Source organism: Hyperoodon ampullatus, assembly GCF_949752795.1.
Source record: "Hyperoodon ampullatus genome assembly, chromosome: 4".
Classification (NCBI taxonomy): domain Eukaryota; kingdom Metazoa; phylum Chordata; class Mammalia; order Artiodactyla; family Ziphiidae; genus Hyperoodon; species Hyperoodon ampullatus.
In genome coordinates this window covers 149,962,714-149,984,898 of record NC_136917.1, presented here as the reverse complement: position 1 = coordinate 149,984,898, position 22,185 = coordinate 149,962,714, and the positions used below count along the sequence as shown (strand labels likewise).

The 22,185-nt window shown below is 39.4% G+C and overlaps 1 protein-coding gene across 1 annotated transcript; it reads left to right on the top strand.

The window, feature by feature from the left end:
• Nucleotides 1-1,769: 1,769 nt before the first annotated feature.
• Nucleotides 1,770-21,053, top strand: LOC307051927 (UPF0489 protein C5orf22; the record flags this gene model as incomplete). The annotated part of the gene is made up of 9 exons (XM_079702579.1): nucleotides 1,770-1,850; nucleotides 3,310-3,455; nucleotides 5,750-5,899; nucleotides 8,276-8,705; nucleotides 12,400-12,462; nucleotides 12,706-12,827; nucleotides 15,285-15,351; nucleotides 17,499-17,638; nucleotides 20,921-21,053. 9 exons carry the CDS (start codon nucleotides 1,770-1,772, stop codon nucleotides 21,051-21,053), a joined length of 1,332 nt encoding a protein of 443 aa, XP_079558705.1.
• Nucleotides 21,054-22,185: the final 1,132 nt, after the last annotated feature.

Below are 22,185 nucleotides of genomic sequence, written 5' to 3'. Positions count from 1 at the left end.
AAACCCCCACCCTATGAATTTGCCCATTGAATTTCCTCCACCCACCAACCAGGCCAAATGCCACCTCTTCTGTGCTGCCTTTCCTGGTTCCCTTCAGGAAATAATCCCATTCCCTCGAGACGTCCGTTGCTCTTAGTCTGTACTTACTTCTTTTATAGCACTTACCAGAGACTGCCCCATATTACAGTCACGTGTGTGCATGTCTAACTCCTCCACTACATTATTAGCTCCTTGATGAAACGGGTTGATTCACAAACATTTCTGTATCCTTCATAGCCCCTGGCAGAGCGTCCTGCACACAGTAGGTGATCGATAAATGTTTACTGTCTCACCAGTGATATATGTTTCTATGTTGCTACTGTACATTTCCCTACTGCATATATCCACAACAGATTGGCATTACCAAAACCAGACAAAAAGCAGGTCTTTTCACTGATTCATGCAACATTTAAGGGGCCTATACATGTGGGGCACTGTCACAGGTCCTAAGTAAGCACTCAAAGATGAGTAAGACACAGAGCCCACAGGACTCGTGAAGCCCAGAATCCACATACAAATACAATTTTAAAAAAATAATATAACGCTATAAACACAAGAAAAGAGGTATGCATTGGGTCCTGGGGAACACAAAGGAATGTACTGAATCTAGAGGTGGGCAAGAGTCAGGATCACCAACACTCCTGTACTGTGTGTTCAGACTGCTGTTGAAGACTCACCATTAGATCCTCATGTATGTTTCTAGAGACAGAATATCTGAAAACAGTGATCATGAAACTGACCTATTAGAGGCATAGTCAGGCTGTGTTAGGGTGCGACAAAAGTCAAAAGTCAAGGAACTCACTGCAACTGGAAAAGTAATTATTTTCTGCGTGTGCCTACTCCTAAGTTGCTGTTTGGAAGCAGGGAAACTGAGGGAGCTGTTTTGCATAGTTAACACGTCTAGGAACATCAGTCTATGTACAAAAAGTTGCTAAGTGTGACTACATTTCTATTAACACTCTTTTTCCCCCAGCTGAATCCCCAGGCCGGTCATCATCGGCTGGCTGATCCGAAATTACGTGTCCCCCTATTCACATCTCCCGCCAGATCGTGCGCCCCACGGAGGTAAGCTTACGGTCTCACTCCCCTCCGAGATCCGGGCGGCCCCAGGGCTGGACCACCGCACGCGCTCCACAATGAAAGAAAGATCTCATTTTTCACTTCTATTTATTCGCAGGATCCGGGCCTAAAGTCGCTTTTTCGCCCTTCGCTGCAGATCTGAAGAGGGGCTGCCCGATCCTAATTCCCAGGCGCCCCTCGTCCCAGACCCAGACTCCAGCCCCGTTGAAATCAGGACACTTGGAAACACTCCCTCTTCCAACACCCGCAAGCTGCCCCTTTTACCTATAAAAGGCTCTCAGGCCGCGAGGTCGCCGTTAGAGTAAAGCCAGACTTACATTGCAGCCTCCAAGACCTTAGCGCCGCCAGCGCCTCCGGAACAGGAAACCGAGAGAATTAAAAAGCAAACCTGCGAAAGCCGGACCACAAGAGGGAAAGCTCTTGGGCGCGCCGCAGCGCCTTGTGTGCGGTGATTGGTGCATCAATAAGAGCGATGAACATCTAAGCCAATCGTCCTCGTCGACCCCTCAGACGCCCGCCCCCTGCCCCCTACATCCTCCAATCCAGAACCACAACCGGGTGAGCGCGCGTTTCCTCTCGGGAGAGGAGGCGGGGCCGCACCTCAGGCCTCTTTGAGTCCAGGTAGCTGGGACGCTACCCCGAGGGAAAACATGAGCGAGTTCACTGGAGAGTGCGCCCGGCTCCGGCGCTACCATGAGCTCCCGGTGTGGGTGGTGGAGGATCATCAGGAGGTGAGAGGGCGGCTGCCGGGCCTGGGGCAGAATCGCGCGAGGACCAAGGAGGCGGCGGAGCCTGGGCATCTGAGGCCAGAGAGATAACCAGCATTAGTTATCCACGCGAGTTGCATTGCTGTGGGGAAAACACCAGAACGGTTAGCTTGGAAGAATAGGCACTGACGTTTATGGGGCGCTTACTACGAGTCGGGCAACTCCTCTAACCCTCGAGGCTCTGGTGGCATCGGGAGTCGAACGCGGGCAGTGTAACTGCAGAGCCCCGAGTCCTCAACCTGCGCTTTAACGCAGGCTTCCTACTGTCTCCCGGCCTCCCTACATGTTCCTGCTGTGTAGCCTGGAGGCTTTTGTTAAGAATGTGGACTGTCATCTGTGAAATGGGTACAAAGTAGCACTCATAGGGCCGTTAGTATTATTGTGTGCGTAGTGTGTGCATAAATCTTTTAACAGGGTGCCCCGAGTTTATAGACACTAAAGACATTTTCTGTTTTTGAGGTAGTGCTACTTTGGAATAGCTAAAATGGTGCCCTAATCTAGGTTTCTGGAAGCCTACGAGACAGTCCCGTGATCTAAGACTTTTTTTCTTTATTTTAATAGCAATCATATGCCTTGGGAATGCTCTGGCTATGAAAGAGGAAGAGGGTGATTCCAGATTTGTGGATGAATAAAGTAAAGAGAATAGGAAGGAAGTCGGGTCTCTCAGGACCTAGAGATGGTGTGTATGGGTCTGAGAGAGCAAGCATGGGTTAGGTGGTGCTTTCAAATTCAGTCTTAAACTTCGAACTCTAGAGACCGTAACAGGACAGAGAGCCTTACAGACGACATAGCCCTGCACCACCATCCTAAAGGTGTGGAAAAGACCCAGAGACCCAGGTAGCTTGAACACATCTTTAATACCAGAGAGGGTATTAACCAGCAGTTTTTTCCTGAGTACCAGTCCTGTCTGTTTCCCCACATTATCTTTGTGTTTGAGGTGGAGGCAGCATGGTGGCGAGAGATGCCCATTAAAGCCTTTGGAGGTGGAACTTGGAAGTTCTGAGGAAAAAATAAAGCTTGGGGCTTCCCTGGTGGCGCAGTGGTTGAGAGTCCGCCTGCCGATGCAGGGGACACGGGTTCGTGCCCCGGTCCGGGAAGATCCCACATGCCGCGGAGCGGCTGGTCCCGTGAGCCATGGCCGCTGAGCCTGCGCATCCGGAGCCTGTGCTCCGCAACTGGAGAGGCCACAGCAGTGAGAGCCCCGCGTACCGCAAAATAAAATAAAATAAAATAAAATAAAGCTTGAGATGATTGTCTAAACCATGTGCAATGAACAAATTTAATATTTCCCTACTTTTTAACAGCTTGGTGTGCTTCAAATTATGTGCAGTTATGTTTAGCATTGTTTTTCAGTCTGCAGTTGAGAGTATGCTCATGAATTCAGTACCAATTCTGAATGTGTGCATGTATGTGTCTTTTACAGGTTCTGCCCTTTATATACCGGGCCATTGGCTCAAAGCATCTTCCTGCAAGTAATATAAGTTTTGTGCATTTTGATTCACATCCAGACCTCCTTATTCCTGTGAATATGCCAGCTGACACTGTATTTGATAAGGAAACACTTTTCGGGTAAAATGTGATTTTTGTTAATGATCTTTTATGCACCTGAAATACAATTTGCAGTAGATGATAAGCAGTTAAGAGAAATAGTCTTTGCTAAGCTCATGAGTTTTGCTTTTGTTTGCCTTTTTTATTTTATTTAGAACAAGTATGGACAAACTTTTTCTTAACGAACCAGATAGTAAATATTTTAGGCTTGCTGGCTATATGGTCTCTGTTGCAACTACTTATTTTTGCCTTTGTGGTGTGAAAGCAGCTGTAAACACTACGTAAACAAGTGTCAGTGGCTGTGTTCCGATAAAACTTTATTTGCAAAAACAGGTGGCCCAGCCAATGTTTGCCAACCTCTGCTTTAGAATTAGAATTTTAGAAGTCGGAGACTTTAGAAATTACCTAAGCCAGTTCTCTCTTCTTTACCCCTTTAAAAGTCTGGTTATGGGCCTCCCTGGTGGCGCAGTGGTTGAGAGTCCGCCTGCCGATGCAGGGGATACGGGTTCGTGCCCCGGTCTGGGAGGATCCCATATGCCGCGGAGCGGCTGGGCCCGTGAGCCATGGCTGCTGAGCCTGCGCATCCGGAGCCTGTGCTCCGCAACGGGAGAGGCCACAACAGTGAGAGGCCCGCATACCACAAAAAAAAAAAAAAAAAAAAAAAAAAAAAAAAAAAAAATAAAAGTCTGGTTATGGAGGCACAAGAAAATGTGTCTTCAACACATAGTTCAATAATTGTATAAGCAATGCATCTTTAATTTGTGTAGCCTTTCTTCCAGTATTTAGTCCCTGCAACCTCCCAATTTGTTTCTTTTCAGGTCACAAATCCTATTGACTTTCAGTTATACAGAATCATAGAGGTGGATGTGAAATTGGTAATTTGTAGTCCATTCTTCAGGAAAGACATACCTAGTGTATCTCTAAATAGTGACTTACTGACCTCTCTTCAGTGATATAGTTCCCTGAAATCTTGTCACTGTCTCTTATGTACTTGTTACAATGTGGCCTACTCGTATAAAATGAAAAGTTACATAGCAGTAATTTTCCTGTTATAATATAAAATTAAAATTAAAATATAGATGCTTGTGTGAATTAATTTTAGCCTACTACATTTCTTTTTTTTTTTTTTTTTACATTTCTTTTAGTTGACTCTAAAACTAAAACTCAGAGCACTAATTTCTAAAGAAATGTGGTAGCTCTACCATTGTCCTTACTCTCTTTTATATTTAGAGATTTTATATTTTAGAAATTAAAAAGAATTATGAAGCAGGTATGACGACTGTACAGTTAGTCATAGAATAACAGTTTTTAAACATTTTTAATCTCAGGATTCCTATACACCCTTAAAAATTCTTGAGTTTTTTTTTAATGTGAGTTACATTTATTTACCATATTTGAAATTAAAACTGAGAAATGTTTAAGATATTAATTCATTTCAAAATAATAGGACTTTATATGTTAACATAAGATATTTTTATGAAAAACAAATATATTTTCTAAAGCAAAAAAAACTTAGAAGAGTAACAATGTTTAAATTTTACAGATCTCTTTAATATTTGCCTTTATAGAAGACAGCTGGATTCTCGGATTCTGCATTCAGTCCGTTACCATATGTTGTTTTGGTGGAGGTATATGAAGAGTATTTTCATAGCCTTTTCAGATAATTGTGAATATTCTTTAATACTGTACCAAAACTTGACAAGGGGTCATTTCTTAAAGCTTAGTTGGAATGTAGAATCCAGCAATTCAGGTTCAAGTCTGAACAACTATGGTTTATGAGTCAGTCTTCCTTTCAAGAAAAATGGTGTTCAGCTTGCAATTCAATTACAACTGCTTTTCCTTGAGACAGCCATTGTACTTCAGAATCCATAGCAGAAGTGCTTGCTGTGCACTTCCCATCTTGCCACACAGGTTATTTTAAAACGTATACTCAGGATCAAAGTTTAATAAAATTATGAAAGACTTTCTCACGTGAAACTGGATGGGGGTGTGGGACCCTGGTGCTTGGTAGTGATGAATACAGTGACTACTAGTAGAGTTTGGTGCCTTTGCCTTGATTAATCTTAGGACATCAACCACCATCGCGTTGTACTGTCAGTGTAAATGTCAATACAGTGAAAAAGGGGAATAGTGCCTTGGTGTTCTTAGAAAAATTGTTTTGAACTAGTTACACTGAAAAAGTCTCAGGAACCCCTGCAAGGGTCCTTGGACCCCACTTGGAGACCTACTGTCTTAAAATATTGTTCTGAATGAAATTACATTTGGAAAAACCTACTTACCAACAGTTTTCATGCTTCCTCTCTATTTCTTTCCAGAGAATTAAGTATTGAGAATTGGATTATACCTGCAGTTTATGCTGGCCATTTTTCCCATGTAATATGGCTTCATCCCACATGGGCTCAGCAAATCAGAGAGGGCAGACATCATTTTTTAGTAGGCAAAGACACTTCGACCACAACAATCAGGTAATTTCCTCATATTTATGAGTATGAAAGGGATTGAATACTTCTTCTATCTGATTTTAGGTCCCTGTAATAACTTATAAGTATCTCTACAAAAAAATGGGGTCAGATTAGCCCTCAACTCTTCCAAAAAGAGTTCTCGAAACACCAGGAACAAATCTGCAAGTCTCTTGATCTTTTTCACACATCATTTGTATTTTGTTGCTAGTCAAGTTGGTTTTTGAATAACATGATCTTCCTCCTCTGGAAACCTGGCTCCATTGATGACTAACTCCATTAAATCATTGAAGTACCTTATAGACTTATATATTTAATGATAACATTTTATTATTTCCTTCCAATGTAACTTTTGTCTGCTGAATTTAACAATTTGCAATGAAAAAGCAAAATTATCTCACTGGTTTTTTTATAAATTCAATGGCTGAAAAGTAGATTTGGGGTTTTAATTTTATTAATATGGTGAGCTCTAGATAATTACCTAATCTAAATTAAATAGCAGCATTCTCTGACTTGAGTTACATATGCAGTTATTTTTGGTGTATAACCAATGTTTTATGTAGCTTGTGATACTGTAATATCTTCAGAAGTATCAGAATGTTCTTGGCTTTCTAAATTCTCTTGTTATGGGATGAATGTTTTAAGCAGTGGAATCATGACTTTCTAGAACCTGAAGGATAGTGGGATGAAATGGTAATACATTGAAAATGAAATACAGTCTATCTCACTGAAAATGATACTTTTTATTTCTGATTTATCCTTAATGATACAATTAACTTTTGTTGTATGTTCTTATCAATTGGACAAGTAACTTTTCTGTGTATACATAAAAATTGTATTTATTGAGGATATAATAACAAATAAATAGGGCTCCACATACAAATATTATACATAATACTGGTTTATATGAAAGAGTGGTAGGGTTTTTATTAAGTACTTTGGTGAGTAGGCCTAATTTAACCTGTAACAGGTTTCTGCAAAATCAAATTAATTTTGAGCAATCTGAAACAGACATTTGATACTCAATGTGTAATGACAATATTAGGAAGATTTTTATTATCTCATGATTTTAGTTAATCCTGCAAGTAAAAATTTATGGAAAAGACACACATATAGGTATGCAGTCTGAGATGTATGTACATGTTTGTACAGATGTGAACAAAATAAAATGTTCCTTATTAAAGAAGAATACAGATTTAGATTGGGGGATTCAGCCTTTGTCTTTCTTAGGATGGTACAGTTTTTAATAATCTTGGACATTAGTTTTATTGTCATTAACCTTTTCTTAGAAAATTGTATCTTTTTAAACTTAAGGCTGTATCTGCTAGAGGAGGGTGGGTGGGAAATAAATGTTAACCATTATTTTAATTGGATAGATCCTACCTCTGGAAGAAGCATTTGGTTTTGCTGTTCAAAGTACTTACCAAGGCATAATATAGTTGAAAAGCTAAGAACTTGCTGTTATGTCTAAAATCAGAAATCTACAACTTGTGAAATGCATTCTGCACATGCACAAGATTTTTTTTTTTTGCGGTACGCGGGCCTTTCACTGTTGTGGCCTCTCCTGTTACGGAGCACAGGCTCAGCGGCCATGGCTCACGGGCCTAGCTGCTCCGCGGCATGTGGGATCTTCCCGGACTGGGGCACGAACCCGTGTCCCCTGCATCGGCAGGTGGACTCTCAACCACTGCGCCACCAGGGAAGCCCAAGATTTTTTTAAGTTGCTTTTCATATTAAAATATTATAGTTATATAAAATTTAAAGAAGCTTTGAAATATGTCAGAGGGAGCTTCTATTATTATTATTATAGATTATTTCCAGATATAATTTTTCTCTTAAGTGATTTTTTTGGGTAAAGTTCCAGCTGGTATGAGAGAGATCCCAAGCACTGGCTAAACAGGACCATTTATTTCTTTCTCATGTTAGAGTTGACCACACACAGTCCAGGGCCAATGTGACAGCCCTACAGTTTGGAGAACACCAGTGTCTTCTGTCTTGTTGCTTCCCCATCTCTAGAGTATCACCTTTGTCCTCAGAGTCCAAGTGGGGCTTGCCACCACCTTGTTCACATGCCAGTCGATGGGGAGCGGAGGGCGAGGCTCTGTACATTTCTCTTCCACTCTCGGCTTTTGACCAGAATTTAGTCAAATGGCCACACCTAGCTGCAAGATAGACTGTGAAATATGGTCTTTACTTTGGGCAGTTGTGTGCCCAGCTAAAAATTTGGGGAACCCTATTTCCATAGAAGAACAGGAAGTACAAATATTAGAGACAGCTCTCAGTTTTTGTCAAATATGTCCTTTCTTGTATCTTTGAAATTCTATATGAAATGTCAGCTAATTTGTCCTTTCGTCTTTAAAATATTTTTTTCCTCTGATCCAGGGTTACAAGTACAGATCATTACTTTCTAAGTGATGGTCTTTATGTAACTGAAGACCAGCTAGAGAACCAAAAACCTTTACAATTGGATGTAATTATGGTGAAACCTTATAAACTCTGTAACAATCAAGAAGAAAATGACACAGTGTCTTCTGCTAAGAAGCCAAAGCTAGCACTGGAGGACTCAGAGAACACTGCCTCTACTAATGGTGAATCTTGTTCAGAAGGACTGGAAGATGACTCAGTGACACAGAGAAGAGACCAAACTTGTCTACAACCATCATGTTCATGTTCTTCTGAAAGCCAAGGATGCCACACTTCAGTCAGCACTGGAGAAATCCTGGAAATTTTGGAGAAAGGGGATGCATTTGTTTTAGATATTGACTTAGATTTTTTTTCAGTCAAGAATCCCTTCAAAGAAATGTTCACTCAGGTAAATGGGGTATTTTTTTTTTTTTTGATGTGGACCATTTTTGAAGTGTTTATTGAATTTGTTACAGTATTACTTCTATTTTATGTTTTGGTTTTTTGGCCACGAGGCTGCGGGATCTTATCTCCCCCACCAGGGATTGAACCCTCGCCCCCTGCATTGGAAGGCGAAGTCCCAACTACTGGACCGCCAGGGAAGTCCCAAATGTGGTATTTTTAAAACGTGGCTCTGGAGAATTGTATGACGCTTCTGTAGATCAGGGCTCAGGAAACTTTCGGCAGACAGCTGGATAGTAATCACTTTGTGGGGGACCCCATGTGGTCTCTGTCACATATTCTTCTGTGTTGTTTTTATACCCTTTAAAATTGTCAATATTATTCAATTGTTGTATACCCACTGGAGGGATATACAAAAACAGATTGTAGGCCATAGGTTGCTAATCCCTGCTCTAGATAGTATTCATTATTTTGCATTTATTAATTGGGGTAGTGTGTACACGGGTGGTTGAAAAAAATAAAATCATATACAGTTGCCCCTCGAACAACATGGAGGTTGGGGCACCAGCCCTCCGTACAGTCAAAAATTTGCGTATAACATTGTACTGGGCCCTTGGTATCCACAGTTCCACATCTGAAGATTGACCCAGCCGTGGATCGTGTAGAACTGTAGTATATATTCACTGAAAAACGCCACATATGGACCCATGCAGTTCAAACCCATGATGTTTAAGGGTCAGCTGAAGTACAAAAAGGTGTATACGTTAAAAAGCGTATATGTCACTCTCTTACTCCTTCTCCATTCCCCCAGTTTGTTAGAAACAAATACCATGGCTAGTTTCTTGGTATATCTTTCCAGAGATATTCTATGTATATACAATCCCATGTGACAAATTTTTCACTGAACATTGAGGTGCCTGATTACACATGTATGATTTGTAGCTAATGATTCAGTCTGTGATCCTTCAGGTACCTCATCAGATCTTAAATGCAAATCACCAGATACTATTAGTATGCACGGATCTGAGGTAGACTATGTGTGCTTTTAAGAAACTGGTAAATTCATGATCCAAGTGAACATTCCCAGGTGCATTTTATGAGCACATATAACTGCTTACCTTAACATATGGGAGGTTGTTCCAGATTGGTTCTTTTGGGGATTCAAATTAACTGTCTTTTTTCTACCTAAGTTCAGTATTTGATTCATGACAATGATGTTGCACTTTACACTCCTTGTTCTGTGTGCATATCGGAAGCCATTGTGATTTATCTAAATTATCAAAGATCTTTAATAGGTACTGATTAAAAATAGGTGAAATTGGAGAATGTACAGTTGACCCTTGAACAACACAGAGGTTAGGGGTGCTGATTCCCTGTGTAGTCAAAAATCCAGGTATAACTTTTGACTCCTCCAAAATTTAACTACTAATAGCCTGCTGTTGACTGGAAGCCTTACTGATAATGTAAACAGTAAATTAACACATACTTGGTATGTTATATGTGTTATATACTGTATTCTTATAATAAAGTAAGCTAGAGAAAGGAAAATGTTGAGGACATCATAAGGAAAATACATTGACAGTACTGTACTATATTTATCAATACCATAAGTTTATATCACGTTAATAAGATGAACCTACATCAGTATTGTCTCTTATGATACAAAACACAGTTATACATATTACTAGCACTAGATATCAAAAATGAAAAGATAATGTGACAAAGTCATATTTATTTACAGTTATAACGATTTATGCATTGATAATGAGGAAGCAGCAATGTGATTGTGTTACGGTAGCCTAGTGTAATTGACATGATTGCTTCACGGTAGCCTAGCCTGTATGCTAATGAATGAATCGTTATAAAAATTTTATGGCATACAGTATTACAGTCATACTCATAGTACAGTATTGGAAACATTGTTATATTTTTTTAAAAACCACTTATGTGATAAGATGATATGCAGTTTCTCCAGTTAGAGAGAGGGGCATACTGTACAGTAATGTAATTCTTTGAAAGCAAGTTGTAAAAGAGTAGGAGAACTAACCCATTATTAATTTTATAGTAATATCATTCATCTTGTACCTATGTAAGGATACGTTAGTATCTATGTACATTTTATGCATTCATGGCATACTTAACTTGTTCTTAATTTTTTCAATATTTCTAGGCTATACAGTTGGTCTGCAAATTTTTTTCAAATTGTTGCAGATCTCCAAAAACATTTCCAATATACAGAAAAATATCCATGTATAAGTGGACTTGTGTAGTTCAAGCCCATGTTGTTCAAGGGTCAACTGTAGTGTAATCTGGAGCAAGAATGGAGGAACTAGAGTGCTCTCCCAGCTTGCAATAAGGGGGAAAAATTGCCCTCTGCTTCTTTCCTGCTATTGTATATGGACCAGTGACTATAACTACCAGCGTTCGGAATTATGAAATGACCTTAGAAATATTTAGAAAACATGAGAATGGGCATACCTGGAAGCTAGAAAACCTGACTTCATGAATTTATCCTACAAATAGACTCACCAAATACTTGTAATGGGAATTTCTAAAAGGTTACATAAGAAACTTAATGACAGTTATTCCTTTTCCTGTGCTATAAGGAAACCTGAGAAAGTGGGGATATTGTTTCCTTTATATCCTTTGGTTCTGTAGGACTTTTTGAAAATAGCATGTATTATACCTCATAGTTTAATAGCTATTTTTTTAAAAAACATGTTCAGGGCTTCCCTGGTGGCGCAGTGGTTGAGAGTCCGCCTGCCGATGCAGGGGACACAGGTTCATGCCCCGGTCCGGGAAGATCCCACATGCCGCAGAGCGGCTGGGCCTGTGCGTCCAGAGCCTGTGCTCCACAACAGGAGAGGCCACAACAGTGAGAGGCCTGCGTACCGCAAAAAAAATAAATAAATAAAAATTAAAATTAAAAAACATGTTCAGAAGTCAGGAAGAGTTAAGTTCTATTTGTTACTTCTGCTTATTAGCTGTATGATCTTGGGAAAGTTACTTAACCTTTCAGACCCACAGTTTCTTCAAGTATAAAATCAAAATAATAATCATACCCAGCTCACAGGATTGTTATGATGAGGATAGTGCACAGCTTTGTGCTTAAGGAATTTTAAGTCTTGTGTGTAACCCCTTCCTGACAATGCTCCTAAATAGGATTATTGGGGCCAGATATACCTACCTATAGTGGGGGTGCCTGGCTGTGCTGAATAAGGGGAGACATTCTCCTGCAAAATCCTTCCATTGCATCTGCCTCCAGGATTGCCTTTGTACTCCAGAGCTCTCTTCTGTGTCTAGGGAAAGGGCTGCAAAGTGAACGTGGAGAGTTTTGTTATTGTTGTAACTAAGATATGTATACTTCCCATAAATAGCGAAAATCTGTTCAGATCCTAGGATGTGATTTAAAGAGTAGAATATTATTAGAAATATTTTCATCTCATTACCTGTTAGCCATTAAGTCTTCTTCCATAGCTAATTTTTACCCATTCTTGTCATGCCCAGATAGATAGAGTTACCCTAAAGAAGTGATAATATTTACAATGAAATATGAATTATACATATTCCCTGATTTTCCTTGACTAACCTTTAAATGATTATCTAAGATGTTCTTGTATCACAGCCATTTTTTATTTAAAGCATATCATTGAAAAATTAATCTTTTTTCTGGTATATGGATTTTTTGTTTTGTTTTCCAGGAGGAGTACAAAATCTTACAAGAGCTGTACCAATTTATAAAGCCTGATACCAACCTGACAGAGGTATCCTCCATTTGTTTTTTTTGTGTTTGTCTATTTATCACATATCTAATAATATCTTACATGATGTTGGAGTACTCGCACACAACTGTCCAAAATCTTGGTGTGTGTTTCTTGGGGAAGCCCATGGTTAGTACTTGAAAAATTATGTTTTAACTAATTGAATCAAATTTTCATTGTAATGGGATTACACTTGTTTTTTTGAAAGAGTAACTATATAATCTCGGCTTTTCAATGTGTTTAAAGGAAGATTTGGTAGATTGTGTTGATACTCGAATTCATCAATTAGAAGATTTAGAAGCTGCTTTTGCTGATTTGTGTGATGGTGATGATGAAGAAACTGTACAGAAATGGGCTTCAAATCCTAGGTAAGACCCTCAAATTTTTTTTTCTCCAACTCTACTGTATTTAATCCTAGATGTATTGCTAAATTTGCTAGATAAATTGCTTTTGAAAAATTAGTATCTTCTTGGGACTTCCCTGGTGGCGCAGTGGTTAAGACTCTGCGCTCCCAATGCAGGGAACCTGGGTTCAATCCCTGGTCAGGGAACTAGATCCGACATGCGTGCTGCAACCAAGAGTTTGCATGCCACAACTAAGGAGTTGGCGAGCCGCAGCTAAGGAGCCTGCCTGCCACAACTAAGACCTGGTGCAACCAAATAAATAAATAAATATTTTTTTTTAAATTAGGGCTTCCCTGGTGGCGCAGTGGTTGAGAGTCCGCCTGCCAATATAGGGGATGCGGGTTCATGCCCCGGTCCGGGAAGATCCCACATGCTGCGGAGCAGCTGGGCCCATGAGCCATGGCCGCTGAGCCTGCGCGTCCAGAGCCTGTGCTCCGCAACGGGAGAGGCCACAACAGTGAGAGGCCCGCATACCACAAAACAAACAAACAAACAAAAAATTAGTATCTTGTTTTGCTATGTGTATTACCTATTTTAAATATTCAGTGCAATTTTCACTTAAAAATAAAATGTTCAGAAACATCCCTGAAATATAAGTATCGTAAAACTTTATTGTCACTAAGGAAAGCAGTGGTATGGAAAAATAAACCATAGTAGTATTAATCATATCAGTAAATACTGATCAGGCACTTTAACATAAGTTAATGCTTTTCCTCTTCAGTATAGGGCGCTAGATCTAAAAATGATTCCCTCCTTTTTGAAATTATGATGGAAGATGGAGATATAGAAATAAGTCACAGAACATGATTCTTCCCAGGAATATTGAAGAGTACCTACTATTTTGTGATATTGTGAAGTCTTAAGCCAAGTTTAAAATTAAATGAAACAAAACAAACAAAATAGCCTGACAACTTTAGAATCCTGAATCTAGCCACCTTCCACTGAAACCCACCTGCGTACTGAGCACACTTAGCTCTTCACCACCTGCAGGTAGTTCTGTCACAGCCTTGAAGAAACAATAAGGCTACAACAGTGGTGAGTTTTAACTGTGACTGGAATTGGAAGAAAAAAATAACACAAAGGAGAAGTGAGTCAGACAGCAAGAACGTCTCCCCAAACTTACCATGCCCCTAAAGGGTCAGACCCTCAGCATGAAGGAGTCTTCACTATTCCTAAGGAAATAGAAGAGGTGGGTGATTAGGGTCCAGAAGCCCAGAAAGTGTCATTAATAAAAAGGGAGAAGTAATAGGGTAAGTGGGTAGACAGGCCTCCATGCCTTCCTTTTGTCTTTATTTTTTCCCTCCCAGCAGATGAGTGGGTATTGATAGAGGTGGCATTAAAATACTAGAAACACCAATTAGGGCTTCCAAAGAGTTCCATCTATATTAAATAACTTAAAAGCACCATTGTTATTATATCAGACAGTATAAAACTTTTCCAGTTATAATTGTATATGTCAATAAATACGTCCTGGGCTTCCCTGGTGGCGCAGTGGTTGAGAGTCCGTCTGCCGATGCAGGGGACGCGGGTTCGTGCCCCGGTCTGGGAGGATCCCACATGCCGCGGAGCAGCTGGGCCCGTGAGACATGGCCGCTGGGCCTGCACGTCCGGAGCCTGTGCTCCGCAATGGGAGAGGCCACAACAGTGAGAGGCCCACATACCGCAAACACACAAATAAATAAATAAATATGTCCTTAATTTTTTTTTTTTTTAACTTTTGGGAAACTATCTTTTCTCATCACAGGGTGCTAAAGGCACTTAGTTTTCTTGCTGATCAAAATAATTTTTAAAGTCACAGTAGAACTTCCATTTTTAAAGAAGAGGAAAACGTCAGTTCCTTGAGTGCTAATTTTTAATCTTTTAACACAATCTGTAATCTTTTAAGTAAGAAGACAGCAGGGAGGGGCTTCCCTGGTGACGCAGTGGTTAAGAATCCACCTGCCAATGCAGGGGACGTGGGTTCGTTCCCTGGTATGGGAAGATCCCTCATGTGGCAGAGCAACTAAGCCTGTGCACAACTGCTGACCCTGTGCTCCAGAGCCTGCGAGCCACAACTACTGAGCCCGTGTGCCACAACTACTGAAGCCCGTGCATCTAGAGCCTGTGCTCCGCAACAAGAGAAGCCACAGCAATGAGAAGCTCGCGCACCGAAACAGAGTAGCCCCCGCTCACCACAGCTAGAGAGAGGCTATGCACAGCAACAAAGACCCAACGCAGCCAAAAATAAATTAATTAAATAAATTTTAAAAAAAGAAAAGAAAACAGCAGGGAACCTTTGTTTCTTAATATTTTAAGATGATATTTGAACAATTTTAATTTCCTAAGAATCATATGAAACATATTATTAATGGTAAATTTCATTCGCTACTATAATTTTAGTTGAGGTGATGTGATGTTTAATTGAGGGGTGCTTTTTTCCAGAATGGAATCACTAGTTCCACTGGTACAAAGTTTGAAAAAACGGATGGAAGCACCGGACTATGAAATGGTAAATACTTACATTGAAGTATAAAATGACACTTTAAGAAAGGCATTTTTCTGGCTAGAAAAATGTGCTCTTTGTTAAAGTGATTCACTTTTATTTGTGTTCCTGGGAAGTGTGAGTGGATTTAAAAAAAGAAAAAAAAGAAGAAGTGAAAGAAATACATACTTTTTAGAAGCCAGAGCACTGGAAAAGTTTTCCAGGAAAAACAAGCTTTTGCCAATTTTATGTATGAAGCAAAAGTACTGTGGATTTATTAATTTTGCCTATGGTCAGATCTCTCCTTGCCAGAGAAAAGATTTCTTTTAGAAAAGAAAGTTTCTACATTTGCTCATTCTTTATTGGTTCATTTTTATACTCCCTTCCCCCTTCTTTCTTTCCTCTCTCTCTGAAAACTTTTCTGATGGTGAAAACCAAATAGAAGGACAATAGAAGCCATTGTGGCCAGCACATCTTAACTGTATTAGCTGTATCAGTTTGTTTGCCAACAGCAATCTGAATGCTGTGTCAAAAGAGGATTCCTTTAATGATAATTTCTTTTATTTTTATATCATATTGTAGTATTTAAGCATAAATTTTCCCATTTGAAGTTCAGGTGCCTTTTCTCAAATTCTGTGCCAGAGCTGAGACCTCCAGGTCTTCTGCTTCTTTTACTTCTGGTGTTTATTTTACTTTAATAAATTGTGGTTTTGCTGTAGTGTTTTATTTATTTGTGGAATATAATCAAACCACTTTATTTGAACTGAATTTATGTATTTATTTAATGCTAACTTTGTAAGAATAAAAAATACCAGCAAAAGAATATTTTGGTTAAATCAGAGATAACTCAAGACTCACCCTTTTTTTTAATGGCAATTGCTAAGAATGATAGAAGACATTTAGGGTTTAAAACTGCTTTGAGCTCACATGATATTATTGAATGTGCCTTCATGCAGGTCTACTTTAGTCATCATATTGCATCTGAATTTTCTGGTGGTGGAGGCGGTTTTGTACATCGTTTGTTGAGAAAAAGGATGACATAGGCTTGGTATCAGATTATGTAATCAAATATAATGTGCCCATAGCTGCAGGGTTAGAACACTAGGTGTTTTGATCATTTTAGTAGAAAAGAACATGCAGAGTCTCTCTTTTTAGTGCATTGACTGATCATTGCCAGTTAAATCTTTGATGTGTATCCAGAGCCTCCAATAATACAGTAGATTAGTGTTTGTTTCCATACTTTGCACTTATGTACCCTAGGCAAAACTACAATATATTTGAATTCCAGTTTTCGGAACTTTAAAGCAGAGGCTGCAAAATGTCAGCCTGTGGGCCATTTCTGGCTCTTAGGCACATTTAGTTTAGTGCTAAGACTGGAACACCAGTCATTTACATTTACAACACATGTATAAGATATCAGTATATATGGTTATACATGAAGCGTACACAATAAACTCAAAACCGTAGGTTCAGTAAGGTAGGAAGAAGTCTTCCCCTTGTGTTGTCTTGAAGCTTTAAATGTAGTACTCATTACATGTATTTAAAAAGCATACAGGGACTTCCCTGGTGCCACAGTGGTTGGGAGTCCGCCTGCCAATGCAGGGGACGTGGGTTCGAGCCCTGGTTCAGGAGGATCCCACATGCCGCGGAGCAACTAGGCCCATGCGCCACAACTGCTGAGCCTGCGCTCTAGAGCCCACGAGCCACACCGAAGACCCAATGCAGCCAAAAATAAATAAAGTAATTAATTTTTTAAAAATCTGTTTTAAAAAAATAAAAAAATAAAAAGTAAATAAAATAATTTGTTGAAAGAAAAGTAAGGTGAGAATACTATGTACCAATTTATATTAGCTTTTAGAGTCCAGGTGAAGTGGACAATTTGCTAGAAAATGTAAATTATCAAAATAGACTGAAGTAAAGACAGAAACTGAATGAATCCACAATCATAAAATAAAGAATTATTCCTAGAAAAGGCATCAGGCCCAAACTGGTGTACAGGCCAGTTCTTCCAAAACTTCAAAGTATAAATAACTGCTATGGCATGGAAACTATTAAGGAAGAAACAATCCTAATCCACAAAAATATTAAAAATTTGTCAGCAAGGCCATAAATGGTTAAAGAGTCTTCTGAAAACAACAACAGTACCTTGTAATTTTTAATTGTCTTATTTTCAGGTTCACCAGGCTGGTCTAACCTGTGATTATTCAGAACTTCCTCACCATATCAGCACAGAACAAGAAATCGAATGTCTTATTCAATCTGTGTATTACGTTCTAAAAAACTTGCCAAAACCTACTGTAGTGACAATTGCAAGGTAAGTGTGGTAGCTTGAATAATGGCTCACCAAATATGTCCACATCCTTATCTCCAGAGCCTGTGAATATGTTGCCTTATATGCCAGAAGGGACTTTGCATATCTGATTAACTCAAGGAGCTTGAATTTGAGATTATCCTGGCTTATCCGGGTGAGCCCAGTGTAGTCACAGGGGTTATTATAAGAGAAAGGCAGGAAGGTCAGAATCAGATTGGCAGATGCTAGACTGCTGGCTTTGAAGATGGAGGATGGGGCTTTGAGCTAAGGAATTCATGCAGCCTCTAGAAGCCAGAAAGACAAGGAAACAGATTCTTCCCTAGAGCCTTGAGAAGAAAAACAGCCCTGACAGCACCTTTATTTTAGGACTTCTGATCTCCAACACAACTGTAAGGTAATAAATTTGTTTTGCTTTAAGTCACTAAGTTTTTAGTAATTTGTTATAATGGCAGTGGGAAATTAATTCATCTCCGTAGATGAATCTAATGATTACTAATGCAATAGTTCTTACCTACTAATTTTTTTACCTACTCAGCTCGAAATTCAGGTGTTATATTTTCTCTTTCCTATTAGTGATGGTTGGCAAACAACATACAACACCTGTTAATCTTGTCTTTGAAGTTGGTGATGTTATTCAGTTGAACATAAGAATTCCCATTTCTGTGTCCTACAGATGAATATTTAGCTGCTACCATGTTTTAAATTTGAATGTACTAATGTGCTGAATAGTTACAACAGTTTAATAAAAATTTCTTTTCTATGTTAATCTTTGGACTCATTTTGTATGTAACTGTGAGTTTCTAAAATAAGTACTTTAAATGCTCGGGCAAGTAATATTACATATTTTATGAGAAATATTTATGAGAATTCTTTTACCATCCTGAATGAAATTCATAGATAATCTAATCTATATACACATAATTTAAATATATTTAGATAGCATTTATAATATATAGATGATATCATTGTCTTAATCCATTCAGGCTGCAATAACAAAAATATCTTAGACTGGGTGGCTTATAAACAACGGGAATTTATTTCTCACAGACCTATAGGCTGGAAAGTCCAAGATGAAGACACCAGCAGATTCAGTGTCTGGTGAGGACCTGCTTCCGGGTTCATAGACAGCCATCTTCTCCCTGTAACCTCACATAAAACGAAGGGGTGAAGATGCTCTCTAGGGCCTCTTTAATAAAGGCATTAATCTCATTCATGAGGACTCCATCCTCATGACCTAATCACCTTCCAAAGACCTCCACCTCCAAATATAATCACATTGGGGATTAGGTTTCGACATAGTAATTTTGGGGGTACACAGTTTATAGCAGTAACCTACCTATACACATAATTTAAATATATATTCATATATCCAAACACCAAAAAATTTGTAACATAAAGGAGAAATGAAAATAGTTGATAATAGAGTAATATATATTAAAATGCCACACCAAACTGGCATCTTTACAAAGAGTCACTAAATGCAATTGTTAAAAATGCCAACAGATCCAGTGTGTCATATTGCCCAAATACCATGAACAGCACTGCCATGGCAACATGGTTAGTCTAGTCACAGGAACCTCTTGGTAAAGTTCTGAACTTAAAGTCCAATCTTCCCTCAATTCACAGAGTATTTGCATTCCTGGAAAATTTAGTTTAATCCATTTTCAAAAATACTTTGTTCATATGTAGAAGAGTATTCAATTCTAGGCTCAAAAAATTAAAAACAGGTTTTTCACTTACATAAGTGCTCCGTGGACCTTGGAGACTGTACAGGACACAGGACAATTCTTATTCACATTGCAGGACTATCCTGCATATTGCAAGAACTCTAGCAGCCCTGCCCTCTTCCCTGGTCCCCTAGTTGTCATTGTGACAATCAAAAATGTACCTTCAGGGCTTCCCTGGTGGCGCAGTGGTTGAGAGTCCGCCTGCCGATGCAGGGGACACAGGTTTGTGCCCCGGTCTGGGAAGATCCCACATGCCGCGTAGCAGCTGGGCCCGTGAGCCATAGCCGCTGAGCCTGCGCGTCCAGAGCCTGTGCTCCGCAACGGGAGAGGCCACAACAGTGAGAGGCCTGCGTACCGCAAAAAATATATATATTAAAAAAAAAAAAAAAGTACCTGAAGATTTCCAAAACTCCCTCTTGTGGGTAGCTCCCATTAAGAGCTACTCTAATACTGTTTTAAAGAAGCCAGAAATCTTTGTGAAAGCATTGAAATGCCCCTTATTTTTAAGGCTAATAAATTAAACTTTTACATATCCTGCTTTCTTAAAGTAGGCCTTTATCCATATGTGTATGTTAGACAGTATTTAATAACTTAAAATTGTTTACATCAAGCCTCAAAAATAACCTAATCATAGAATGAAATGAGTTCATCTGAAGTCTTACAGATTGTTTCTTTAGGTCTAAAATACTTGTGATAAGGAGTAGGCTAGATAACTAATTCCATTTCCTCCTATAAAGATTTCTATGCCATTTTCCAATCCAGTGGGATTTCCAATGGATTTCCTCACCCCAGTTCAGAACCAGGAGACACTGATAAAATATTTTTAGGTACTAATCCGGCTAAAATTATCAGCGACATTGTTACTGGCTGGTGCCACTCAAATTACAGTTGGTGATTCTAGAAAGACCGAAAATGCAGATTCCTGCCCCATCGCACTTTGCTCTCTTCTCTTAATACTACCTAGGAGACTAATCCCAACACCAGCACATCCGCACGTTTCATTTTGGATGATCTTGTACGCTTGTGTGGTTAGCAGATTGTTTATAGAAGCAGAACCCTTTTATCGGTTGGAATGCCTCTACCGTCATAATTTCTAGCCTGAGTGTACACATAATAAGAGAATGTGAAACATGATGCCCAGTCACTAATATAATTAGCCCCAGTGTTCCCAAGCAACATCTCCCTTTCAGGGAAGCAACAGTCTAGTATTAAGCACTGAGGCTTTGAAGACATGCTGTATGGTTCTGAATCCCATCACCAATACTTACTAGTATGTGGCCTGTGCAGGGTAATCTTTCTCTGTTTCAGATTCCTTTAAAGGGATGGTAAATGTACCTATTTCATAGAGTTGCTGAGAAGATTAAAGAACATAATTCATGTAATGCGCCTGACATAGAGTAAACGTTTAGTAGCTTTCAACAGTTATTACACCAAAATTCAACACAGCTTCATTTCTAATTTACATTGAAGTCAACACATGCAGGCTTTTCCTCACTTCACAGTATGATCTCATCCTATTTATGTGTATTTTTCCTTTCCTTTCTCTGCTTGGTTCCAGGTCAAGTCTGGATGATTACTGTCCTTCTGAGCAAGTTGACACCATTCAAGAAAAAGTCATCAGTGTGCTACGCTCCCTCTATGGGACTCTAGACGTTCACCTGGTGTATTCAGCAGAGTCCACTTCATCTTGAAACATCACAACGCTAGGCTCCTATTAACGTCGTGATGTAGTAACAGGGTTTTCATTAACTCGTTTGCAAATGAATCTTCCAGAGAGCACTTTGTTTTACTATTAACTTTCATTTAAAATCTTTCAGGTATTTTGAATCTCCAAACAGATATCACCAGTTGTTGAATGATGGCAATTTTTTTTTGGCATCAAGTCTACCCCCAGTTGATGGAACTGATGCTCATCTTTCTTCCTGTCCATCACTGTAGTCTTCACTTTTGTGAGGGTTTTTTTCCTCTTTTCCCCTCTTCCCCTTAGGTTGGTTGGACTGTATGAGATTTATTCATTTATTCATTCACTCACCCAACTGACATTTTTTGAGCACGTTCATGTGCCAGACATAATTAAGTGCTGGTTATATGGTAACAAACAGAATAGACAAGGCTCCTGCCCTCTTGGTGGACAGCTGAGAAACAAATTATGGATTGTGAGACACGTTATGAAGGAAAGGAGAACCACAGACATGTCTTAGGCATGCTCTTAGTACTCGGCACCCTGGCCTTACAGGAAGGTAACGTTCTCAGAAGCTGCTACCAAAGTAATGATAATAATAATAATAAAAACTTGCCAGTCCCTGAAAATGTTCTAGGAAGTCTGCCTTTCCAAGACTTAGGATTGTGGCCCAACTCTTATGAAATGCTCTCAGCATTGTTGGTATTGAGGGGGTCTATTGGAGTAAATTCAACCATACAAAAAGTAACTTTTCTTTGCTAATCAGAAAAACCCTCCAGGGTTTTTTGTTCCTCCAGATGGTCAGTATGGGTGTCAATTATCATTATGTCAGTAGTTCCTAAGTGCCACTTTATTGGCAGTCTGGGTTGATAATTTTTTCAAATAAACCAGCTTTTTATGTAAATAGTAAGGGAAAGAAGTTAAGTCCTTAATTCTGATCTACCATAAATACCCAAGGACATAACTGCCTTCCACCAGTCTCTCCATGAGTAAGAGACCCTACCTAAGTCACTCTTGATCATGGAACTTTTCGTTTACTTAATTTGCCAAAGTCTTCCTCTCCAGTATTCCTCGTGTTCAGTAATCATTTTTAGCCACCTCCTTGGTTTCCTTTCCTTTAAAAGGTCGAGTGGCATTTAAAG